Raw genomic sequence first — 24,761 nt, 5'->3', positions numbered from 1 at the left:
ACTATTATCCCCCTCATCTCCTCACCCCCCAATCATCACCATATTGTACACCCCCCCTCATTTTTCCTCATCACCCCCTGAGACCTTCATCAGAGTCCATGATCATCCCCCCTTGTCCCCAGAGTCTGTCGCCCATGTGATCGTCACCTCCTGTCACCTGTGATCGTGGCCCCTGTGTCACTAGAGACCGTCGCCCGTGTCCCCTGTGGTAGCTGTGGCGTGCAGATTGGCTTTCTGAGCCTTCGGAGACCTCTGACCCCACTGATCCCGTATAGGTAGACCCAGAGCATTTTACACCCCAAATCCCTGCGTTTACAGGGAATGCAGGGATGCAATTCCCAAATGATGGATTGGTGGAAAAGGACTTTTTTTTAGTTCTTATTCACGGATGAGCCGATAGAGTATTTCGTGGTGCAGACAAACATCTACGCCCACCAATACATTTCTGAACACTCCACCTCTAGTTATTCTCATCCGAATAGGTTGACCCCTGTGACCCCATCAGAGATGGCAAAATTTTGGGGTATAATGCTCAGCATGGGGCTGCTGAAGAAACCCAGTATCCGTTCATATTGAAGCCACGGCCTGCTGTATAACACCCCCATGTACCGCATGGCAATGAGCAGGACACGGTTTCAGATGCTTCTGCGGTGTCTGCATTATACCGATAATGCCGCATGTCCACCTAGAGACCACCCTAGCTATGATCAGCTATATAAAATTAGGCCCCTTATAGGCCATCTAAATGCCACGTTCCAGGCGGCATATGTCTCAGACAGGGAAATATCAATTGAGTCCCTGGTGCACTTCAAGGGCAGGCTACAATTCTGCCAGTACCTGCCCAGCAAAAGGGCTAGGTATGGCGTGACGATGTACAAGCTCTGCGAAAGTGCAATAGGATACACGAGGGTAAAGACTCATCAATTGAACCCCCAGAGTGCCCCCCCTGTACTGGGATTCACTGGCAAGATAGTATGGGATTTGATGCACCCCATACTAGACCAGGGATACCACCTCTACCTGGACAATTGACCTTGGGGTGAATACGATTTAAAATGATACCCATGATAACATACTTTTCTATTACTGTTGTGCTTAAAAAAAATCTCAAACTTTTTAACCAAATTTGTACGTTTAAAATCCCCCTATTTTGAAGACTTACATCTTTTTCATTTTTCCGTATAAGCGGCGGCATGAGGGCTCATTTTTTGTGCCGTGATTTGTACTTTTTATTGGTACCATATTTGCTTATATAAGACTTTTAATACATTTTAAAAAAAATTTTGGGGAATAGTGTTTTTTTTTTTTTATGTTCACGCCATTCACCGTATGGTATCATTAACATTATATTTTAATAGTTCAGATATTTACGCACACGGCAAAACCAAATATGTATATAAAAAATGTTTTACACTTTTTGGGGGTGAAATAGGGAAAATGGGACAATTTATGTTTTTATTGGGGGAGGGTTTTTTTCACTTTTTTGTAATTTTTTTTTTTGCAACTTTTTTTACTTTTATTTTTACACTTTAATAGTCCCCATAGGGAACTATTTATAGAAATCATTCGATTGCTAATACTGTTCAGTGCTATGCATAGGACATAGCACTGATCAGTATTATTGGTCATCTTCTGCTCTGGTCTGATCGATCTCAGACCTGAGCAGAAGACCCGTGGAAGGCAGCGGAGGCAGGTGAGGGGACCTCCTTCTGCCATTCTGGATGATCGGATCGCCGCGGTAGCGCTGCGGGTGATCCGATGATCCATTTTAGTGTCCGCAATGCTGCAAATGCCGTGATCTGTATTGATCACGGCATCTGAGGGGTTAATGGCGGACATCCGCGCAATTGCGGATGTCCGCCATTACCGTTGGGTCCCTGGCTGCTATCAGTAGCCGGGACCTGCCGTGCATGACCCGAACATCGCTCCGATGCTCACAGTTATGTATAGGATGTAAATGTATGTCCTGGTGCGATAAGTACCACCTCACCAGGACGTACATTTACGTCCTGCATCGTTAAGGGGTTAAAATTTATCACACATCCCTGCAATATTAATTTGATCCCTCTTAACCCCTTGTACCACATCGCATGCCACTGTTTGTTCTTAGTTAAATTTACACCCCCCCCCATTGTATAAAATATGTGACCTATTATTTTTCTTTTTACCCCAAAACCATTCCAGCAAAATATGTGGTACAGTGTGCCACCTATTATTTTTCATTGTACCCCAAAACCATTCCAGCAAAAACAGTGGTACAGTAGGCCCTGGACAATCCTTCCCCTCTCAGCCATGCCATATGCCCAGGCCGCATAGACCATTGCCATACCCAGGAGAACACACAACAATTACTGAGCTGTATGTCTTCGGTGTTGCAACATGGGCACAACATATTAGGTGCTGAAATGGCACATAGGTGTTGCCATCACAATTTTCACTATGCACAATCCCCAAGAGCATCATCTTTTGGAAAACCTCTTTTCGGTCAAAATGCTCACTATCCCCTAAATAAATTCTTTGAGGGGTGTAGTTTTCAAAATGGGGTCACTTGTGGGGTGTTTCTACTGTTCTGGTACTATGGTGGGCACTATAAACATGTATGGTATGAAAAAACACATTCAGCAAAATCTGAAGTCAGAAGTCGGTCCTTTCCTCTTGCGCCCTGCTGTGTGCCCACCAACTTATGCTCACATATTGGGTATTGGCGTGTTCTGGAGAAATTGCCTAACAAAATTTGGGGTGCTAATATCCCTGCATTCCTTGTCAAATTAAAAAAAAATTGGTGCTAAAAATGAAAAATACGTACCAAATTTGAAATTAAATTTTCAAGGCCTAGTTCTACAAACTATCCTCAAATACATGTAGGTTCAAAATGCTCACTACTCCCCTAAATTAATTCCTTGAGGGGTGTAGTTTTCAAAATGGTGTCACATGTGGGGGGGTTTCTGCTGTTCTGGCACCATGGGAGGTTTGTAAATGCACATGGCCCCCAACTTCAATTTAAGCAAAATTCTCTCTCCAAAAGTCAAATGACGCTCCTTCTGTTCTGAGACCTGTAGTGCGTCAGCAGAGCACTTAACGTCCACATAAAGGGCTTTTCTTAATCGGGAGAAATTGGGCTTCAAATTTTGGGGTCCAATTTCTCCTATTACACCATGTGAAAATTAAAAATTTGGAGTAACACTATCATTTTAGTGTTAAAAATCAAATTTTTCATTTTCTTTTCCAAGTTCAAAGCAAACCCGTCAAACACCTGTTGGGTATTAAGGCTTACTATACCCCTTGCTACGTTACTTTAGGGGTGTAGTTTCCAAAATAGTGTGCCATGTGTAGGTTTTTTTGCTGTTCTGGCACCCTGGGGATTTGCTAAATGCAACATGCCCCCCAAAAACCATTTCACCAAATTTCTCTTTAAAAATGCCAAATTTTTCTCCCTCTCATCTGAGCATTGTAGTGCGCCAGCAGAGCACTTAACATACATACACTTATTTCCATACTCAGAAGAAATTTTCTTCTATTACCCCTTGTGAAAAAGCTAAATTTGGGGTAACACCATAATTTTAGTGTTAAAAATCGAATTTTCCATTTTCATGTCATACTTCAATGCAAAGTTGTCAAACATCTGTGAGGTGTTAAGGCTAAGGCCTTATGTTCCTTGAGGGGTGTAGTTTCCAAATTAGTATGCCATGTGTTTATTTAATTTTTTTAATTTTTGCTGTTCTGGCACCATGGGGGCTTTCTAAATGCAACATGGCCCCTAAAAACCATGAAAACAAAAATCCCACAGTTGCTCTTCCCCTCCTGAGCCATGTTGTGAGCCCGCAGAGCACTTTATGCTCTTCAACATATGAGGTATTTCCATACTCGAGAGAAACTGTGCTACACATTTTGGGGGGCTTTGTCTCCCTATGCCACTTATAAAAATGAAATAAAAATGGGGCTAAAATAACATGTTAGTGTAAAAAATACAGATTTGGATTTTTCTCCTCCACTTTGCTGCTATTCTTGTGAAGCACCTAAAGGTTGAACAAACTTTCTGAATGTCATTTTAAATACTATGAGGGGTGTTGTTTCCATAATGGGGTCATTTATGGGGTATTTCTTAAGGAAAGGCCCCTCAAATCCACTTCATACTTAAAGGACAACTGCAGCGCAATATACACTTATCCCCTATCTACAAGATAGGGGATAAGTGTTTGATCGCGGGGGGTCCGACCGCTGGGACCCCCCTGCGATCTCCCTAACGGGGCGCCGCCATTAGCGCTCATAGTGAGTGCTAAGGCGCGTAGCGTCGACCTAGAGGTCGACGGTGACGCCCCGTCTCCTCCCCGTCCCAGTACAGCTCTATTGGGGGAGGCACGAACGCTGCCTCTCCCATAGAGATGTATGGAGGAGGCATGCCGGCCGCAACGTCATGCTGCGGCCGGCGCGGCCCCGTACAGGAGATCACAGGGGGTCCCAGCGGTCGGACCCCCTGCGATCAAACACTTATCCTCTATCCTGTGGATAGGGGATAAGTGTTAATCACGCTGAAGATGTCCTTTTAACTAGTCCCTGAAAAATTGAGATTTTGACATTTTCGTGAAAATTTTGAAAATTGCTGCTATACTTTGAAGCCCTCTTATGTCTTCAAAAAGTAAAAACATGTCAACTTTATGATGCCAGCGTAAAGTAGACGTATTGTATATGTGAATCAGTAAATAATTTATTTGGAATATCCATTTTCATTACAAGCAGAGAGTTTGAAAGTTAGAAAAAAAGCAAAAATGTTCAAAATTTTCATGAAATTTGGGGATTTTTCACCCAGAAATGATGCAAGTATCAACGAAAATTTACCACTAACATAAAGTAGAATATGTCACGAAAAAACAATCTCAGAATCAGAATGAAAAGTAAAAGCATTCCAGAGTTATTAATGCTTAAAGGGGTTATCCAGAAAAACTTTTTTTTATATATCAACTGGCTCCAGAAAGTGAAACAGATTTGTAAATTACTTCTATTAAAGAATCTTAATCCTTTCAGTACTTATGAGCTTCTGAAGTTAAGGTTGTTATTTTCTGTCTCTCTGTTGACACGTGTCTCGGGAAACGCCCAGTTTAGAAGCAAATCCCCTTAGCAAACCTCTTCTAAACTGGGCGTTTCCCGAAACACGTGTCATCAGAGAGAACTTAGACAAAAAAGAACAACCTTAACATTGGAAGCTCATAAGTACTGAAAGGATTAAGATTTTTTAATAGAAGTAATTTACAAATCTTGAATACAGTGGAGAGTTAGAAAAACATCGGCACTCACCAGTCTTCTCTTAAAAAGCTTCTTTATTGATACATACTGACAACATGAAATGCAGTCAGGGAGAGGGATCTGTGCAGGGGGGGTAAGTAGTAGGCTGTCTTATAGTCCAGTTTAGCCAGTAGTAGCAGTGCCGAATATCACATCTTCGCTTTGTAATTTACAAATCTGTTTAACTTTCTGGAGCCAGTTGATATATAAAATAAAGTTTTTTCCTACAATACCCCTTTAAAGTGACAGTTGTCAGATTTGAACAAAACGCTCTGGTCCCTAAGGTGAAAATGGGCTTTGTCTTTAAGGGGTTAAAAAAAAAAGTATTGACAACTGTTGTCTTAATTTTGAAAAGTTTGATCTTAATGGTAAAATAACCTTTTTTTTTTTATTCATTTCTTTTTTTTTTGTCTGTTTCCATCCAGTATGTTGCTCACATTCTAAGTTTCCAGTTAGTTAGCACATCTATAATTATCAGAGACAATGTCCATGCACCAGAGACATTAAAGGTGCAGATAGTTGATCTCAGCACTAAAGTTTACCAAAGACCGGGAGCACAGGCTATAAAGTAAGTGAGTTTTTTGTTATTATGTGCAAATGTAAGTGTTTCTTTTATATATAATCACTGACAGTATTAAGCTGAGTCCCAGCATTCATGTTTTTGAAGCATTTCTTTGTTTACCTGATTAGAACTTAAAGAGGCACTGTCATTGTTGAAAACTTTTTATATGTTACAGAACTAATCATATGATGGCTTTTTCCAATATAAATTAATTTAAAAAAAATTTTCCCCCAGAAATTAAATCTAAAAGTTAGCCACCGCTAGGGGTCGTCTGTCTTTAGCCAGACAGACTGGTGTTGCTTTTGTAGCGTACCAGATACCATTTGTAAAGCACACCGGTATCCAGTATAGGTGATTTCACCTGTATGCATACAGCTTATGCGCGGGCACGCACTGCCTGTGAACGAGCGCAGGGAGCGTGCACACCAACAGGCAGTGCGGGATACAGGCAGGTCCCCCCCACCCCTTGTGTCCCATAACACCCCACACCCCGGTTCTCAGCTGTGCCCGATTCTGTGTCCCATAACACCCCCCCCCCCGGTTCTCAGCTGCACCCCGATCCGATCCTGTGTCCCATAACACGCACCCACCACCCCCCTCAGTTTTCTGCTGCACCCAACCATGTTACACCATCACCCTTCTGTTTAACCCCCCCAATCCCTGTGCGCCGGATCCTGTGCCCAGCGGCCGGCCAGTGCAAGAGGAAGCCAGTGACGCCGCTCGTCAGGCCGCCGGAGAGATGAAGTGCTGTGCAGGACAGGTGAGTCTGTCTGTATGTATGTGTGTGTCTGTATGTGTGTGAGTATCTGTGTGTGTGTGTGTGTCTGTATGTATGTGTATTTGTGTGTGTGTCTATTTATGTGTGTGTCTCTGTGTGTGTTAGGGGTTTGGGGGAACTGCAACCTAATCTGGGGGAACTGCAACCTAATGTGGGGGGAACTGCAACCTAATGTGGGGGAACTGCTACCTAATGTGGGTAAACTGTGCTACTGTGGGGGAACACTGATGCGTCTACCTACTGTGGGGGAACTCTGATGCCTGTAGCTGCTGTGGGGGAACTCTGATGCCTGCAGCTGCTGTGGGGGAACTCTGATGCCTGTAGCTGCTGTGGGGGAACTCTGATGCCTGTAGCTGCTGTGGGGGAACTCTGATGCCTGTAGCTGCTGTGGGGGAACTCTGATGCCTGTAGCTGCTGTGGGGGAACTCTGATGCCTGTAGCTGCTGTGGGGGAACTCTGACGCCTGTAGCTGCTGTGGGGGAACTCTGATGCCTGTAGCTGCTGTGGGGGAACTCTAATGCCTGTAACTGCTGTGGGGGAACTCTGATGCCTGTGCAGCTGCTGTGGGGGGGACTCTGATGCCTGTAGCTACTGTGGGGGGACTCTGATGCCTGTAGCTATTGTGGGGGAACTCTGATGCCTGTAGCTACTGTGGGGGGGACTCTGATGCCTGTAGCTACTGTGGGGGGACTCTGATGCCTGTAGCTACTGTGGGGGGACTCTGATGCCTGTAGCTACTGTGGGGGGACTCTGATGCCTGTAGCTACTGTGGGGGGGACTCTGATGCCTGTAGCTACTGTGGGGGGGACTCTGATGCCTGTAGCTACTGTGGGGGGGACTCTGATGCCTGTAGCTACTGTGGGGGGGACTCTGATGCCTGTAGCTACTGTGGGGGGGACTCTGATGCCTGTAGCTACTGTGGGGGGGACTCTGATGCCTGTAGCTACTGTGGGGGGGACTCTGATGCCTGTAGCTACTGTGGGGGGGACTCTGATGCCTGTAGCTACTGTGGGGGGGACTCTGATGCCTGTAGCTACTGTGGGGGGGACTCTGATGCCTGTAGCTACTGTGGGGGGGACTCTGATGCCTGTAGCTACTGTGGGGGGGACTCTGATGCCTGTAGCTACTGTGGGGGGGACTCTGATGCCTGTAGCTACTGTGGGGGGGACTCTGATGCCTGTAGCTACTGTGGGGGGACTCTGATGCCTGTAGCTACTGTGGGGGGACTCTGATGCCTGTAGCTACTGTGGGGGGACTCTGATGCCTGTAGCTACTGTGGGGGGACTCTGATGCCTGTAGCTACTGTGGGGGGACTCTGATGCCTGTAGCTACTGTGGGGGGGCTCTGATGCCTGTAGCTACTGTGGGGGGGGGACTCTGATGCCTGTAGCTGCTGTGGGTGGGGACTCTGATGCCTGTGTAGCTGCTGTGGGTGGGGACTCTGATGCCTGTGTAGCTGCTGTGGGTGGGGACTCTGATGCCTGTGTAGCTGCTGTGGGTGGGGACTCTGATGCCTGTGTAGCTGCTGTGGGTGGGGACTCTGATGCCTGTGTAGCTGCTGTGGGTGGGGACTCTGATGCCTGTGTAGCTGCTGTGGGTGGGGACTCTGATGCCTGTGTAGCTGCTGTGGGTGGGGACTCTGATGCCTGTGTAGCTGCTGTGGGTGGGGACTCTGATGCCTGTGTAGCTGCTGTGGGTGGGGACTCTGATGCCTGTGTAGCTGCTGTGGGTGGGGACTCTGATGCCTGTGTAGCTGCTGTGGGTGGGGACTCTGATTCCTGTGTAGCTGCTGTGGGTGGGGACTCTGATGCCTGTGTAGCTGCTGTGGGTGGGGACTCTGATGCCTGTGTAGCTGCTGTGGGTGGGGACTCTGATGCCTGTGTAGCTGCTGTGGGGGGGACTCTGATGCCTGTGTAGCTGCTGTGGGGGAACTCTGATGCATGTAGCTGCTGTGGGGGAACTCAGGTGCCTGTGCCTATGGTGGGGGAACTCAGGTGCCTGTGTCTATGGTGGGGGAACTCAGGTGCCTGTGTCTAGGGTGGGGGAACTATAGTTCCTGTAGCTTTGGTGGGGGAACTATAGTTCCTGTAGCTACTGTGGGGGAACTATAGTTCCTGTAGCTACTGTGGGGGAACTCTGGTGCCTGAAGTTACTGTGGGGGAACCCCGGTGCCTGAAGTTACTGTGGGGGAACCCCAGTGCCTGTCCCTATTGTGGGGAAACTCCGGTGCTAGCCAGTGACTGCTATGTTCATTAGCATCCGACTGTACTAGAAAAAGATAAAACAGATAGAAAACGAATTCATAAAAATACTGTACTTTTATCTATAAAATCCTTGCACTAATTTTATAAAGATCTATTCTTATATTAATACATTTTATCCTGTTATGAACTCGCCATAATGTTTTAGGAATACTGCAGGCAAGCTCCATGCATCTTCATCCGTAACATGTTCAGCATGAAACCAGAGAGGAAAGGGTTACAGAGTAGAGTGCAGTGATTGGCTGACAGCCCATGCTCGCTCCTGAGTCTCAGAGCAGATGAGTCATCACAGTGAGGGAGACAGACAGACACGCCCCCTCCAGCCTGCACAATGAAAAAGTAACTGAGCAACAAAAAAATGCTTATATCTCTGGAAATAAAGATCCTAGAGACATAAAACATATATGTACACTAGGGGTGTGAATCGCCAAGAATTTGGCGATTCGATTCGAATCGCGATACCAGTGTGGCGATTCGATATATCGCGATACCGTCTAGGTGACGATACATCGCGATATATCGCCCACCTGGGAGCATTCATAGATCCCAATAGACGCCGCTGTCAGCTTTGACAGCGGCGATCTAGTACTCCGGTGCTGCAAAATAAAATAAAACACACTTTATCTTACCTGCCAACGAGCCCGCGGAGCTCCGGTACAGGTGTTCGGTCCCCGGGCTGTATTCTTCTTACTTCCTGTTAGTCCGGCGCGTCACATGGAGCTTCAGCCTATCACCAGCGGAGGCGGGACATCGCTGCGGCTGGTGATAGGCTGAAGCTCCATGTGACGTGCCGGACTAACAGGAAGTAAGAAGAATACAGCCCGGGGACCGAACACCTGTACCGGAGCTCCGCGGGCTCGTTGGCAGGTAAGAAAAGTGCGTTTTATTAAAAATTCCACATCCCTAAAAGAATCGATTCAAAAATATTTTGAATCGATTCTGTATCGGCAAATGAAAAATCGCGATTATCGCGAGAATCGATTTTTTCTTACATCCCTAATGTACACGATCAGGATTAGGCACCGGGTAACATATCTCTTTTTTTTTTTTTTTTTTTTTTTTTTTTTTTATTGAACTGTGATAGGTACGCTTTTAAATAAAATTTTGGTTATTTATAATTTTATTTGCTACTCACAAGAGTATCACAAATTTGTCATATAATCAACAGCTATCTGCTAGGAATTACAAAATATTAATTAAAAGTATAAGTTAGATGGAGCCTTGCACTCCACAATAAGTGCCCACACGTTGTAATATAATGTGTTGTATTGTATTTGCTCCCAGTGGAAAATTTTAAGAAAACAGTTTTTTGGGGATATTATGGTAATCATTAATTTTGTCTGGTTGATAATGCCTGTTTTTACCCCTTAACGACCACAGACGTATATTTACATCCGTGGCCTGCTCCCTAATCTGATGCACTCTCAGGCTGAGCGCACTTCATATCTGCTGGGTCCCGTTTGCTATCGGCAACCAAGATCAGGCTGATGTCCGGTATTAACCCTTTAGACGCTGCGATCAAAGTTGATTGCGGCGTCTTAAACTGTAGAATACTCTGCCGGTTAGCTCAGCTGTTCAGGCTTGAGCAATCGAGCGCAGGTTACACTGATCAATGCTATGCTGTTGCATAGCATTGAGCAGTGTATGCAATCAAAGGATTGCAAATATTAGTCCCCTATGGGGGATTAAAAAAAAAAAAGTGTAAAAATAGTTACAAAAAAAAAAAAAAAAAAAGTGAATAAGTGTGATTTAAAGGGGTACTTCGGTGAAAACCTTTTTTCTTTTAAATCAACTGGCTACAGAAAGTTAAACAAATTTGTAAATTACTTCTATTTAAAAATCTTAATCCTTCCTGTACTTATTAGCTGCTGAATACTACAGAGGAAATTCTTTTCTTTTTGGAATGCTCTCTGATGACATCACAAGCACAGTGCTCTCTGCTGACGTTATTATAATAATAATAATCATAATTTCTTTATTTATTTATTGTTGTCCTTAGTGGGATTTGAACCCAAGGCCCCAGGACTTCAAGGCAGCAGTGCTAACCACTAAGCCACCATGCTGCCCTTAGCATACATCTGCTATGCACGGTTGCTAAAATGGACAGAGATGTCAGCAGAGAGCACTGTGCTAGTGATGTCATCAGTGTTCCAAAAAGAAAGGAATTTCCTCTGTAGTATTCAGCAGCTAATAAGTACTGGAAGGATTAAGATTTTTTAATAGAAGTAATTTACAAATATGTTTAACTTTCTGGCACCAGTTGATTTAAAAGAAAAAAGATTTTCACCGGAGTACCCCTTTAACCGCTTCTTAAATAAAAGTTAGAATCACTCCCCTTATCCCATAAAAAAAATGTAAACAAAATAAACATGTGGTATCTCCGTGTGCGTAATTGTCCTAACTATAAAAATATAATGTTAATTAAACCACATGGTGAATGGTGTACACGTAAAAAAAAATTCTAAGTCCAAAATTGTGTATTCTTTGTATACTCTAAAAAAATGACCCTATCAAAAAGTCCTATCAAAAAAATCATGGTACCGATAAAAACTTCAGATCACAGGGCAAAAAAATTAGCTCTCATACCACACCATATACGGGGAAAAAAAAATTATAGGGGTCGGAAGATGACCATTTTAAACATATAAATTTTTGGTGCTTGTAGTTATAATTTTTTTAAAGTTGTAAAATAAACAAAAACCTATCCTATATAAATTGGGTATCAGTGTAACTGTATGGACCTACAGAAGGAATATATGGTGTCATTTTTAACAAAAAGTGCACTATGAAGAATCAAAAGTTACAAAATAAGTGTTTTTTTTTCCAATTATGCCCCACAATTTTGTTTTCTCTGAGTTTGCCGTACATTTTGTGGTGAAATGATTGATGTCATTACAAATTGCAATTGGTTGTGCAAAAAATAAGCCCTCATATGAGTCTGTAGGTGCAAAATTGAAAGCGTTATGATTTTTAGAAAGTGACGAGGAAAAAACCGAAGTGCAAAAATGGAACAACCCATCGTCCTTAAGGGGTTAAAAGGTTTGTCTTAAGAATGTCAGAACTTGTACAACAGAACAAGATCTACAACAAGCAGTAGTACCCAGTACTTCCTTTTTTTAATACAAGAGTATGAAACTAATCAAGTGATAAATGCACCAAATAATAGTCATAACAGGAATGAATTGGAATGTAAAAAATCCTCATCTGTATATACTTTAACTTTATTTTCACTTTATTTAATCTCACCTTTGATTTACCATTCTTCTGACTGAGGTTAGGTGCTCTTTAACCCCTTAACGATGCAGGACATAAATGTATGTCTAGCAGACCAAAGCAGAAGATGACCGATAACACTGATCAGTGCTATGCCCTATGCATAGCACTGAACAGTATTAGCAATCAAATGATTGCTAGAAATAGTCCCCTATGGGGACTATTTAAGTGTAAAAATAAAAGTAAAAAAAGTAAATAAAAAAAAGTGAAAACCCCCCCTCCCCCAATAAAAACGTAAATTGTCCCATTTTCCCTATTTCACCCCCAAAAAGTGTAAAACATTTTTTATATACATATTTGGTATTGCCACATGCGTAAATATCCAAGCTATTTAAAATATAATGTTAATGATACCGTACAGTGAACGATGTGAACGTAAAAAAATAGTCCAAAATTGCTGTTTTTTTTTATAACATTTTATTTAAAAAAATGGATCAAAAGTTTTATATAAGCAAATATGGTATCAATAAAAAAAGTAAAGATCAAGGCGCAAAAAATGAGCCCTCATACTGCCGCTTATACAGAAAAAATGCTAAAGTTATAGGTCTTCAAAATAGGGGGATTTTAAACTTACTAATTTGGTTAAAAAATGTAAGCGCAACAGTAATAGAAAAGTATGTTATCATAGGTATCATTTTAATCGTATTGACCCGAAGAATAAAGAACACATAATTTTTACCGTAAATTATACGGCGTCAAAACGAAATCTTCCAAAAATTGCAGTTTTCATTTCACCACACAAATAGTATATTTTTTTTGTTGCGCCATACATTTTATGGTGAAGGGAGTGATGGCATTACAACGCACAACTGGTCGCATAAAAAACAAGCCCTCACACTAGTCTGTGTATGAAAATATAAGATAGTTATGAATTTTTGAAGGTGAGGAGGAAAAAACAAAAAAGTTAAAATAAAATTTTGCTCTTATTTGATATTGGACTGCCTTGTCTCTGATTGAACACCCCGCTGTAAGCCATGGAACGTCTTGCTGTATGCTTAAGTATCATAGACAAAACAGCTGTGCCGGACGCTATTCCTATTTGATTGGATTAAAAATAAAATTGTCTGAGTCCTTAAGGCCCAAATGGGCTGATTCCTTAAGGGGTTAATAAGCATTTTGAGTAAAATACCCAGTACATAATAGATTATAGTTTATAAATTATATTAATCTAGTGTTTTCCTTTATTTGAATTTTCAGAGTAGAAGCGAAACTGGATCACTGGTATGTGACAGGTCTTAAACAGAAAGATATAGTTCCTTCTCTAGTCAGTACGATTGGCTCAAGTGAATCCTCCCTCCTTAAGATTCATTTTGAAACTAACCCAGAAGATAGTACTGCTGATCAGGTCCTAGTTTTGCAGTCCCAGCCTGTTGAGATTATTTACGATGCTGTGAGTATAGTTTTTTTTATGTATTCATTTTCTATGGTAATTATTTTTTGTTAATTTCTTAAAAAATAAAAATGAGTCAGATGCATTGTGTATTTCATAACATTGTTTTAGGATGCCTGGTGGTTATGGTTATTATTTAATACTTAAGCTTCAATGACAAAGATGTAGTCTAAGGGAAATACTTTATAGCCCTACCCACTTGTTTTTATGCTTTTGGCCTACCTGTTTAAAGGGGCAATTCTAAAAATAAACCTTTATCTAAGCATTAGACTAGAAATGTTGTCCCAGCCTTCATACTGTAATGATTTATTTTTCACATTCATTGTTGCACTTTTAGCTTTTCACATTTTTCCATGTAGTGTTTTAAAGTAAGTTCACACATTTTCCTGACATGTTTGTAAATTGTGGACCTTGTTTATTTAATGGCTATTTTCACTATGATGTGCTTACTTCAGGAAGCTCTGGATCACTGTATAGTAGTTAATTTAAGATGTTTTAGCGGTCATCTTTAAAACAATATTATACAATTATACAGTTTGGAACTTGTCGAATATTTTTATGTACCTTTCCTTTCACAAGAAATTATTAAGCATGCTGTAGATTTCAGCATATTCAGGAACTAAAATGTATGAGAAAAGCGGATTGCATTTTCAGTTAAGTTGAATCCATATAAATACTGCCACATAATGTCTTATAAAGACCTTTTAGTGACAAGTGTTATTGTTCCTAATCTTTTATCTATGGTAGGCAACAATAAATGCTATAGCAGACTTTTTCCAGACACACAAAGGAATGGATTTGGAACAGCTAACTTCAGTGACATTGATGAAACTTGAAGAGATTAAAGAAAGAACGGCTGCAGGTAATTTTGTTTACCAATCTGTTCATCATCCTTTGTATTTTGTGTTCTCTGCGTATTAATAATGTAAAATGAAATCTATAATTCCCCCCTATAGAATATAGTAGTTGGATCTTTGTATAAATTGTAACCTTACATGAATATTGTTAAGAAATCAGCATTTTAGCAGTATTTATTTAATCAGAGTAACCGTCATGATCTTGTTAAATTGTATAATCCTTCCAGTTCACTGCCCCATCATGACAAACCACCCCCTGCCTTTATTTTTATTATTTGTTAGTTTTCTACCTTGATATTGCTCTATATTTTCTGCTTAATCTCAGTCAGATTCACAGACTGGGAAGGGGCAACACCCAGCAGGCGTGATATCAATTGAAGCCATACAGGGGAGAACTTCCTCCCTCACTCTGCTAAACACAGCCCAGCCCAGATCAGTTCAGTGTGAGAAAGAGCTATGATTGGATAAGGCTGTACACACCCACCTCAGCATTTCCTGATACTGGACTTCTGCCAGGCCAGCAGGAGTCCAAAGTCTGTTCAAAAGATGGGGGAAAATGTGCTCTGGACAAGTAGGGAGACACCTAGTGGCAGCTTTTTTAAACACAAAACATAGAAAACTTCATTTTTTTTTTTTAAAACAAAGTACATAAGAAAGATTTTTTATTTTCCATAAAGAGTGCAATAGAAAAAATTAGTTTTAATGAGTGCCCATTTAAGCGAAGTGACAACCAGTAGCACCCATAATTACAGTTCTATATTTATTTGTCACCCAGCTTTCCTTGAATTTTTTATCACAAAATGAATTTCTCTTTTTCTCTATCAGCTCCATTGGGGGACACAGACCTTGGGTATATGCTGCTGTCGCTAGGAGGCTTGATACTAGGGTAACAAAAAAGTCGGCCCCTCCCAGCAGGATATACCCGCCTACAGGCACCTGAGCTAATCAGTTTTAGCCTAGTGTCTGTAGGAGGCAGATGCTGGTCTGGTGTTCTCCAGACCCTGTCAATTATTTTTTAAGATTGGGGATGTATAGTTAGAATTTTCTCTTCCTTTTATTTTCTTTTCAGGTGGGGACTCAGGAACATAGCGTTCACTTTTTCCCCATTTGCGATTGAGGGGGCACAGACCTCGTGGATGTACTGTCAACCCCCTGGGGTTGTACCTCATGGGTCCGGGTCCCCCACCTTTCCCTGCTCGTCTTGCTGTTACAGCCCGGCATGATGCAGGTGACCAAAAGCTGGCTGAAGACTTCATTAGGCAAGTTCTTCATACTAAGGTGATTATTTTTCCCTCTTTCTTTCAGGTACAGGAATTCTCAACCTCTAGAGACCCCTTTCTGGAGCCCACTCCTCTTTATTTTTACTAAGGGAATCCCTAGCCTATATATTTCTACTTGGGAAGGGCTTTCTTATCAGTCAGTGATGTAGGACTGTTTTTTTCTTCCTCTTCCTTCTTCCCTCTGGCGCTGCCTGTGTAAAGACGCCGACACTTATCTGAGCACGGGTTTTCCCCTTCTCACCGGCACTGTCTTATACAGACGCGGACACATAGTGGACCGCGGGCTTCATTCATTCTGCGGCCGCGCCCCGCTGACAGCCTACCTTTTATCACGGACTGGCGGCCCTCCTGCTTTGTTCGCATTTCTGCGTAAGGCGATCAGAGCACAGGGTTCATGCGCTGCTGGCTGGGGCTCCATTGCGGCACGATTCGGCTACTGATAATGAGTGCGGGCTCCTTCTCCGATTAGCTCCGCCCACTTGCGGATGACAGGATTGTTCTCCTATCTCATGCAGGCCCGCAAAATTGCCGGCTTATCTGCCAGCCAGAACTCTGCGCGCGGCAGTCTGCCCTTAGGACCAAGAGGAGGCACTCTAGCCTCAAATCCGGCCCCCCGCTTCTCATTGGTCCTGAACTCCTTCCCTCCTGTCTTCTCCTTAGCTGCAGAAGTTCTCCTTCAGCTGCTGCTTTTTGCCAGGGACACAGACGCTGGGTGAGATTGTTTCATCTTTTTCCCTGCTATGTCCGAACCCAGAACTGTCTCTCCCTCTGGACAGATACCTGGAGCCCTGGTCACATATTATACTTGCAAGGGCTGTAATACAAAAATGTCTGGTTCTGCAGAACCCACTTGTTCCGCCTGCACCACTGCACCTCCGACCCTCCTGGTATGTCTACTCAGAATTCTTCCCCAGACCCTGTGGGCTCTACTATCCCTCCAGTTTGGGTGTCTTCCCTCTCCCTATCTATTTCTGACTTGGCTCAGGTCTCCCGTTCAGTAGTGATTGCCTTGGAGAGGTCCTCCTTACACCGACCCTCTAGAAAGACCCGCTCTCCCTATGCTAAATGCTTTCACAAGCATAATAGGGGTATTTCCTCTGACTCATCTCCGTAGTCTTCTAGCAGACATAGGCTCTCCCCTCACAGGTATCGCCCTTCTGCTCCAGCTTTCCGTAAGTGTCCCCCTTCTAGGGGACGCTCCCCTTGTCGCCACCCTGGATCTCCAGAACCGTGTACCAGGTCAGGGTCTCCCTCTTCTAAGGCTGCCTCCACCCGTTCCCACTTTCCTGGAGAACTTATAGATTTGGCTTCTGATTCTGCCTCTGATTCCCTGGACCGAACAGATACGGCCGACCTGGTTGACGCATTTCTTTCGGCCATAAGGGACACCTTCCACCTAGAGGACCCAGGAACTTCGGACGTAGCTCCAGAAGTTTCCTTTCACCATGCCCGACCGGCACCCAAGGTTTTAAGCGCTCAGGGTGCGTTCACACTGAGGAATTCAAGAGGAATGCACGAGGAATAATTTTGGTCAGGAAATTGTTGCCTTCTGTCATTTTATCCATCAAGCGGAATTAGAGCGGAATTCCCATGCGGAAATGAAGAGGAATGCTATTTAAACTACTTTTCTGAATTCCGCTTGAATTTTTTTTTTACCATTGACTTCTATTGGATTTTGCTTGCGGATTCCGCTTGAAGAATGAACATGTTCTTTCTTCAAGAGGAAAAGAATTCAGCGTCGGGATTCTGCTAGCAGAATTTCTGCAGTGTTAACAGGACAGCAGAAAAAACATTAACGTCAATGGGCAGAGGAGATGTGCATTAATTTGGAGAGGAGAATTCAAGAGGGATTACTCAAGTAAATTCCTCTTGATTTACTCAGTGTGAACGCACCCTCATGCTGAATTTGAAGCCTTGCTGGTGTTCGCCTGGAGGCATCCTGACATGAAGATTCAAGAAACAAAGAAGGTTCAAGCGCAATATCCCTTCACTAAGGACCTCATTACTCAATGGACCTCCCCTCCAACTGTGGATCCACCGGTCTCCCGTCTATCAAAGGCAACTACCCTGCCATTGGCTGATGCAGCTTCCTTCAAAGATCCGGCGGACAAGAAGGTGGAGACTTTGGCAAAATTTGCCTTTTAAGCAGCAGGTTCTTCAACTTCTTCCTGCGTTTGCTTCTGCCTGGGTGTCAAAAGCCCTTTCATTCTGGGCTTCCCAACTCCGCCAGGGTATTCTTTCTGGATCCCCCTCGGAGGAGTTGGCCGACTTAACTCTAAAACTCTCCAAGGCTGGAGACTTTGTGTTCTGCTTCTATGCAGTCGGCATGCTGTGCGACCTTTTCCACAGGCAACATAGCGGCTCTCCATCGATCCATGTGGCTTAAAGCCTGGGATGTGGATGCTGCTTACAAGAAGTCTCTGACTGAACTTCCCTTCACTGGTTCTCAGCTTTTTGGTAAGCGCCTAGATGAGATTATCTCTGAGGCGACGGGTGGTAAAAGCTCCTTGTTACCTCAAAATAAGGCTCGAGTACCACTTCCCGTTGAAAGTCGACCTCCTTTCAGACTTTTGGTTCCAAAAAGGGGTCCAGGCAGGTGCCTTCGCGAGACAAGAAGGCTCCCTCCTTCCAGACCTGTCCCGCCTGGAAATCGGACAACCGTTCCGGCCGTTTTGCGGTCAAAGTGGGCACCCACAAACCTACCTCTGCCTGAAGGGACGCCTCCACGCGCAGATTTTTCTCGGGTGGGAGGTCGTCTGTTACTCAGGGTCAGGGATGTGGTATCCAACGGTTATCGCATCGAATTTGCCTCCCTTCCAAGGGATCACTTTTTTCCTTCCCGGTACCCCTCTCTGGCAAGGCCCTTTCGAGGCATGCTCCAGTCCCTTCTCATCCAAGGAGTGATCACCCCTGTTCCTTCCAAGGAGCGTTTTCAAGGTTTTTATTCCAACCTCTTCATGGTCCCCAAAAAACGGGGTTCCTTATGCCCAATCCTAGATCTGAAGCATCTCGACCAGCATCTTCTCCTCCGCCAATTCAGCATGGAATCTCTAAGTTCGGTCGTGGTGTCCGTGGATCAAGGAGAGTTTCTTTCTTTGGTGGACATCAAGGATGCCTACTTCCACATTCCAATATTTACAGGACATCAGCGGTACCTCTGCTTTGCAGTTTCGGAAGGCCATTTTCAGTTTTTGGCTCTCCCTTTCTGTCTGGCCACTGCTCCGAGGGTCTTCACCAACATCCTGGCACCTGGGATCGACCCATATCAATTTTTTTTAGGGCCGATACCGATAATCTGTGACCTTTCAGGCCGAAAGCCGATAATTTATACTGATATTCCGGTATAAGTCATCGGCTATTTCCACCCAACCCGGCCCCGCAGAAGCCGCTTCAGATCAATGATTTATGTCGGGGTATTATCAGCATGTCGGCAATTGCCCATACCGATGATGTCCAAAATCATGAAAATCTGCAGATAATATCGGCCAAACCAATAATCGGTCAATCCCTACCTGTGATCGACCTTTTACGGACGAGAGCTGTCTCCGTGATTCCCTACTTGGACGACATCCTGATCAAGGCTCCAACCAGGGCCCAGAATCTGGAGAGTCTCAGTCTCACCCTTCAGGCCTTGTCTCTCTTCGGCTGGATGGTCAACTTCTCTCCCACCCGGTCCCTAATTTTCCTGGGACTCCAGTTCGACACGGCATCTGCCTAGATTCAGCTTCCGCCGGACAAGCGGCTGACTCTTTTGTCAGGGGTTCGGATAATTCGGAACCCTGCCCCAGTTTCCATTCACTTTAGCATGGAAGTCCTGGGTGGTGGCAGCCATGGAGGCCCTTCCATTTACCCAGTTTCATTACCGACCTCTTCAACTGGCGATTCTATCCCGGTGGGACAAATCTCCGTCGTCTCTCGATCACAGAATCGTTCTTCCTCGGAGGTCTCGCCGGTCCCTTCTGTGGTGGCTTCATTACCCGTACTCCTTCAGGGGCGCTCCTTCCTGCCCCTCCGCTGGCAAGTCATCATGACAGATGCAAGTCATCATGACATGACAGGTGTTTTCCTGGACCGGACAGTCCAGGGCCTTTGGTCCCCCGAGAAGCCTTTCTACCCATCAACATATTGGAACTGAGGGCAATCTATCTTTGCCTGCTACATTGGGAGCTCCTTCTTCTGGCCCTGTCCGTGTCCACTGCTGTGGCATATATCAATCGCCAGGACGGCACTCGCAGCTCAGCGGCGATGGCCGAGGTATCCAAAGTTCTCCTTTGGGCAGAACTCGGAGTTCCTGCCATCTCAGCAATTCACATTCCGGGAGTCAACAACTGGGAAGCGGACTTTCTCAGCCGGTCCTCAGCAGACCCCGGTGAGTGATCCCTTCATCCAGAGATGTTTGCAGAGATCTGCAATCTCTGGGGTACTCCAGACGTGAGCCTCTTTGCGTCCCGCCACAACCAGGAGGTTTTTTCTCTTTGTGACGAAGTCCCTGGACCCCTTGTCTCTAGCTGTGGATGCCCTGGTGATCCCTTTGGTCGGGCTTTGTCCTACCATATCTTTTCCCTCCTCTTCCTCTCCTTCCCAGGGTACTGAAGAAGCTCAAGGCAGAGGGTGTTACCGCCATTATCGTGGCTCAGATTGGCCCCGGAGGGTGTGGTACGCCAACGTTGTCCAACTTCTGAACGATGTACCTTTGCTCCTCCCGCTTGGTCAGGCCTCCTCTCTCAGGGTCTCCTGTGCCACCCCAATTTACCGTTGCTGCATTTGACGGAGTGGGGGTTGAGACCGTGGCTCTAAGGGCTCGAGGTTTCTCTCCCCAGGTGATTCGCACCATGCTCAGGGCTCGCGCTAGCTCTCAGCTCCCTTAAGGGTCAGATTTCGGCCCTTTCCATTCTCTTTCAACGTCCTCTTGCGTCCAGTTCTCATATCCGGACCTTTCTTCAGGGAGTGGCCCACGCTGCCCCTCCTGATCGATCCCCTACTCCCCCTTGGGACTTAATCTTGGTCCTAGGTGCCCTGCAGGGCGCTCCCTTTGAACCTTTCAGTGATGTTTCCCTCAGTCTCCTTTCCTGGAAGGTGACGTTCCTTATTGCAATTACCTCTATTAGGAGGGTTTCAGAGTTGGCAGCTCTCTCCTGCCGATCTCCCTTCCTGGTCAACCACAGGACAAAGTAGTTTTTTTTGTCCTGTTCCGTCCTTACCTAAGGTTGTTTCTGTTTTTCACCTCAATGAGGACATCACCCTCCCGTCTTTTTGCCCAACTCCATCTCATCCCACGGAACTTTGCTCCATAAATTGGATGTGGTGCGGGCAGTACGGACTTACCTCTCTGTCACTTCTTCCTTTCGTCAATGTAACTCCTTTTTTGTTCTTACGGACTGTCGCAGTAGAGGACAACCTGCTTCAAAGGACACTATTTCGTCGTGGATCTGGTCTGCTATTTCCGAAGCTTACCGCTGCAAAGGGAAGACCCCACCCCTCAGGGTCTCAGCTCATTCCACGCGTTCTGTTGGAGCATCTTGGGCTCTCCGCAACAGGGCTTCGGCCTCATAAGTCTGTAAGGCGGCTACCTGGTCATCTTTACACACTTTTACTAAATTCTACCAGGTTCATACCTTCGCATCCGCTGATGCTAGTCTGGGCCATAAGGTGTTGCAGGCGGCGGTGGTCCAGCCTTCCACCTAACTGGGTTCTTTTGCCCACCCTAGGGACGACTTTGGTACATCCCAAGTTCTGTGTCCCCCAATGGAGCCAATAGAGAAAAGGAGATTTTTATGCTTACTGTTAAATGGATCTCTGAGGATCCATTGGGGGGACACAGCACCTGCCCTTTCTTATCTGGTTTTCCTGGTTTTGTTACCTGTCCGAGGGTGGGTTCAGTAAATTTTTATTCTGTGGTTTCCTCGGACATTTCTTGTTTTTATTCTGACCTGATGGTCCTCTCCTACTGCTCTGGGACTAAACTGATTAGCTCAGGTTCCTGTAGGCGGGTATATCCTGCTGGGAGGTGCTGACTTATTTTGTTACCATAGTGTCAAGCCTCCTAGCGACAGCAGCATATACCGAAGGTCTTTGTCCCCCCAATGGATCCTCTGAGAAAAAGATTTTACAGTAAGCATAAAAATCTCCTTATTACTGTATAGTGTAATAATACAGTAGTGGCCAAAGTTTTTGAGATATACAGAAATCCTGGTTTCCACAAAGTTTGCTGCTTAACTGCATTTAAATCTATTAGTCACAAATTTTTATGGTATACAGAAGTACAATTATAAGCATTTTGTTTGTCGATGGGATTAAGTTCTGGGGCGTTAGCAAAATTTCAATGTTTGTTTTTGTTCACTGATTCACTTGGTTATCACTATTTATTTTATTTATATAGCGCATACAGATTCCGCAGCGCTTACAATTATGGGGTACAAACAAAGACAAGTATCAGACATAAAATTACACAATAACTATTCAAACAAGAGGTGTGGGGATATATTGAGGATATGTTGGGGAGATGTTGGGGATATGTTGGGGCCAATTAGAGACTGTTATAGGCCTGTCTGAAGAGATGTGTTTTTAGGCCACGTTTGAAACTATGGATGTTGTTGTTGAGTCTGAGGGATAGCATTCCAGAGAACCGGTGCAGCACGAGTGAAGTCTTGGAGACGGGAGAGAGAAGTTCGGATTATAGAAGATGTTCGTGTGAGGTCATTAGCAGATCGGAAAGAATGTGTAGGATGGTAGACAGAGATGAGAGAGGAGATGTAGGGAGTTGCAGCATTGTGGAGAGCTTTGTGTGTGAGACTGAGGATTTTGTACTGTATTCTGGACTGAATTGGTAACCAGTGTAGTGACTGGCACAGGGAGGAGGCGTCGGTTTAGCGGCTGGAGAGGAAGATGAGTCTGGCTGCGGCATTAAGGATGGACTGGAGATTAGAGAGTTTGGAGAAAGGAAGGCCTATTAGTAAAGAGTTACAGTAGTTGAGGCGGGAGTGAATTAAAGCAATAATGAGTTTTAGCAGTTTCAGTAGTGAGAAACGGGCGAATTCTTGAAATGTTTTTGAGATGCAGGTGACAAGAACGTGAAAGAGACTGAATATGGGGTGTGAAAGACAGATCAGAGTAAAGTATAACTCCAAGACAGCGAGCCTGCTGCCCGGGAGTTATGGTAGTACCACATACCGAGATGGAAATGTCAGGGTTAGGTACAATATCAGTTGATGGAGAAAAGACAAGAAGTTCTGTTTTAGAAAGATTTAGTTTCAGATATAAAGAGGACATGATGTCTGAGACGGCAGAGAGACAGTCACTGGTATTCTGTAGGAGTGCAGGGGTGATGTTGGCGGAGGAGGTATAGAGTTGGGTGTCATCAGCGTAGAGGTGGTACTGGAAACCAAACTGTGTAGAGTGAAAAGAGTAGAGGACCCAGGACCGATCCCTGGGGAACCCCGACAACAAAGGGAAGAGGAGAAGAAGTAGAGCCAGAAAACGAGACGCTAAAGAAGCGGCCATAGAGATAGGAGGAAAACCAGGCGAGAGCAGAGTCCTTGAGACCGATGGAGCGGAGACTACTGAGGAGGAGTTTGTGATCCACAGTGTCAAAAGCCGCAGACAGGTCCAAGAGAATCAGTAAAGGGAAATTGCCATTTGATTTCGCCGTCAGAAGATCCTTAGTGACTTTGGTTAGGGCCGTTTCTGTGGAGTGAAGGGAGCGGAAACCAGACTGTAAGGGGTCAAGGAGAGAGTTCTCGGAGAGATAGCGGATAAGGCGGGAGTAGACCAAGCGTTCCAGGAGTTTGGAGATAAAGGGGAGATTTGAGACGGGTCGATAGTTGGCTGCACAGGACGGGTCCAGAGATGGTTTTTTCAATAGTGGGGTTATGATAGAGTGTTTGAAAGAGGAGGGAAAGACCCCAGAAGAGAGGGAGAGGTTAAAGATTTTAGTTAGGTGACAGCTGATAGCAGGAGAGAGAGACTGGATGAGGTGTGAAGGCATGGGGTCACTAGAGCAGGTAGTGGGGCGGGCGGAGGAGAGGAGCCTGGAAACCTCATCCTCCGTTATAGGCTCAAAAACTGACAGTGATTAAGAGGAGACGTGGCTGGGAATTGGATCAGAAATTTTAGGGGACTGGGGGAGGATTTCATCACGAATGTCATCGATTTTAGTTTTGAAGTATTTGGCCAGGTCTTCAGCACAGAGATCAGTGATTGGGGTCTGTACTTTAGGCCGAAGGAGAGAGTTGAACGTGTCAAAAAGGCGTTTTGGGTTGTTAGACAGAGAGGAGATGAGGGAGGTAAAATATGTTTGTTTGGCGAGATGAAGAGTGGAGTAATAGGATTTAAGCAGGATTTATAGTGCAGATAGTCTGAAGAAGTCTTAGTTTTCCTCCACAGACGTTCAGCACACCTAGAGCATTGCCTGAGATAGCGGGTTGTTAGCGTGTGCCAGAGTTGCTGCCGTCTGTGTCGGGAGGTTCGTTTTTTACAGGGTGCCATTTGATCCAGGGTAGACTTTAGGGTGACATGGTAATGTTTGGCTGCTAGATTAGGGCAGGAGAGAGAAGAGATTGGTGATAGTGAAGATTGTAGAATGTGACATTGTGCTTCAAAAAGCATTTTTCATCACCTAATTGCTCTTGTATCGTTGGAAGAAGTATTTCTCGGAGGTTGTTTAGATACCAGCAAGTGCCAGGACCGTCTACAAAATAGGATTCAACTACAGGATCAATTAAACGCCTGTACAGAGCTTGGGCAGGAATGGTGTCAGGCATGTGTCAGTGCATCTGCTTACACAGTAAAGCAAATGCTTTTAGAGTCTGGCCTGGTGTCAAAAGGGGCAGCAAAGAAGCCACTGCTCTTAGAAAAATATCAAGGATAAACTGGCATTCTGCAGAAAGTTCATGGAATGGACAGCAAAAGACTAGGGTAGAGTTATTTTCTCTGATGTTGCCCCTTTCAGACCATTTAGAGATATGAGGCAGAACATAGAGCATACCCCTAGTGTAGATTGTACGAGTTGGAAAGCAGCAAATGTATATATTACGTTTAATGTGTTGGGTTGCGCTAAGAGTGAAACACCCTCAAATGCCTCTA

General features: G+C 44.6%; 1 protein-coding gene across 6 annotated transcripts in view; it reads left to right on the top strand.

Moving 5' to 3' along the window:
• The window catches only part of VPS13C (vacuolar protein sorting 13 homolog C), a 773,393-nt gene that overhangs the window by 195,726 nt on the left and 552,906 nt on the right, over positions 1–24,761 (top strand). For all 6 annotated transcript variants that reach the window (XM_056572804.1, XM_056572802.1, XM_056572807.1 and 3 more), the window contains 3 exons: positions 5,706–5,848; positions 13,351–13,543; positions 14,291–14,405. In XM_056572804.1, coding sequence (XP_056428779.1) covers positions 5,706–5,848; positions 13,351–13,543; positions 14,291–14,405 — 451 coding nt within the window. The remainder of the gene's footprint in view (positions 1–5,705; positions 5,849–13,350; positions 13,544–14,290; positions 14,406–24,761) is intronic.

Source organism: Hyla sarda, chromosome 4 (assembly GCF_029499605.1).
Source record: "Hyla sarda isolate aHylSar1 chromosome 4, aHylSar1.hap1, whole genome shotgun sequence".
Taxonomy (NCBI): Eukaryota; Metazoa; Chordata; class Amphibia; order Anura; family Hylidae; genus Hyla; species Hyla sarda.
The sequence above is the reverse complement of the archived record's forward strand: the minus strand, read 5'-3'. Positions and strand labels throughout refer to the sequence as shown.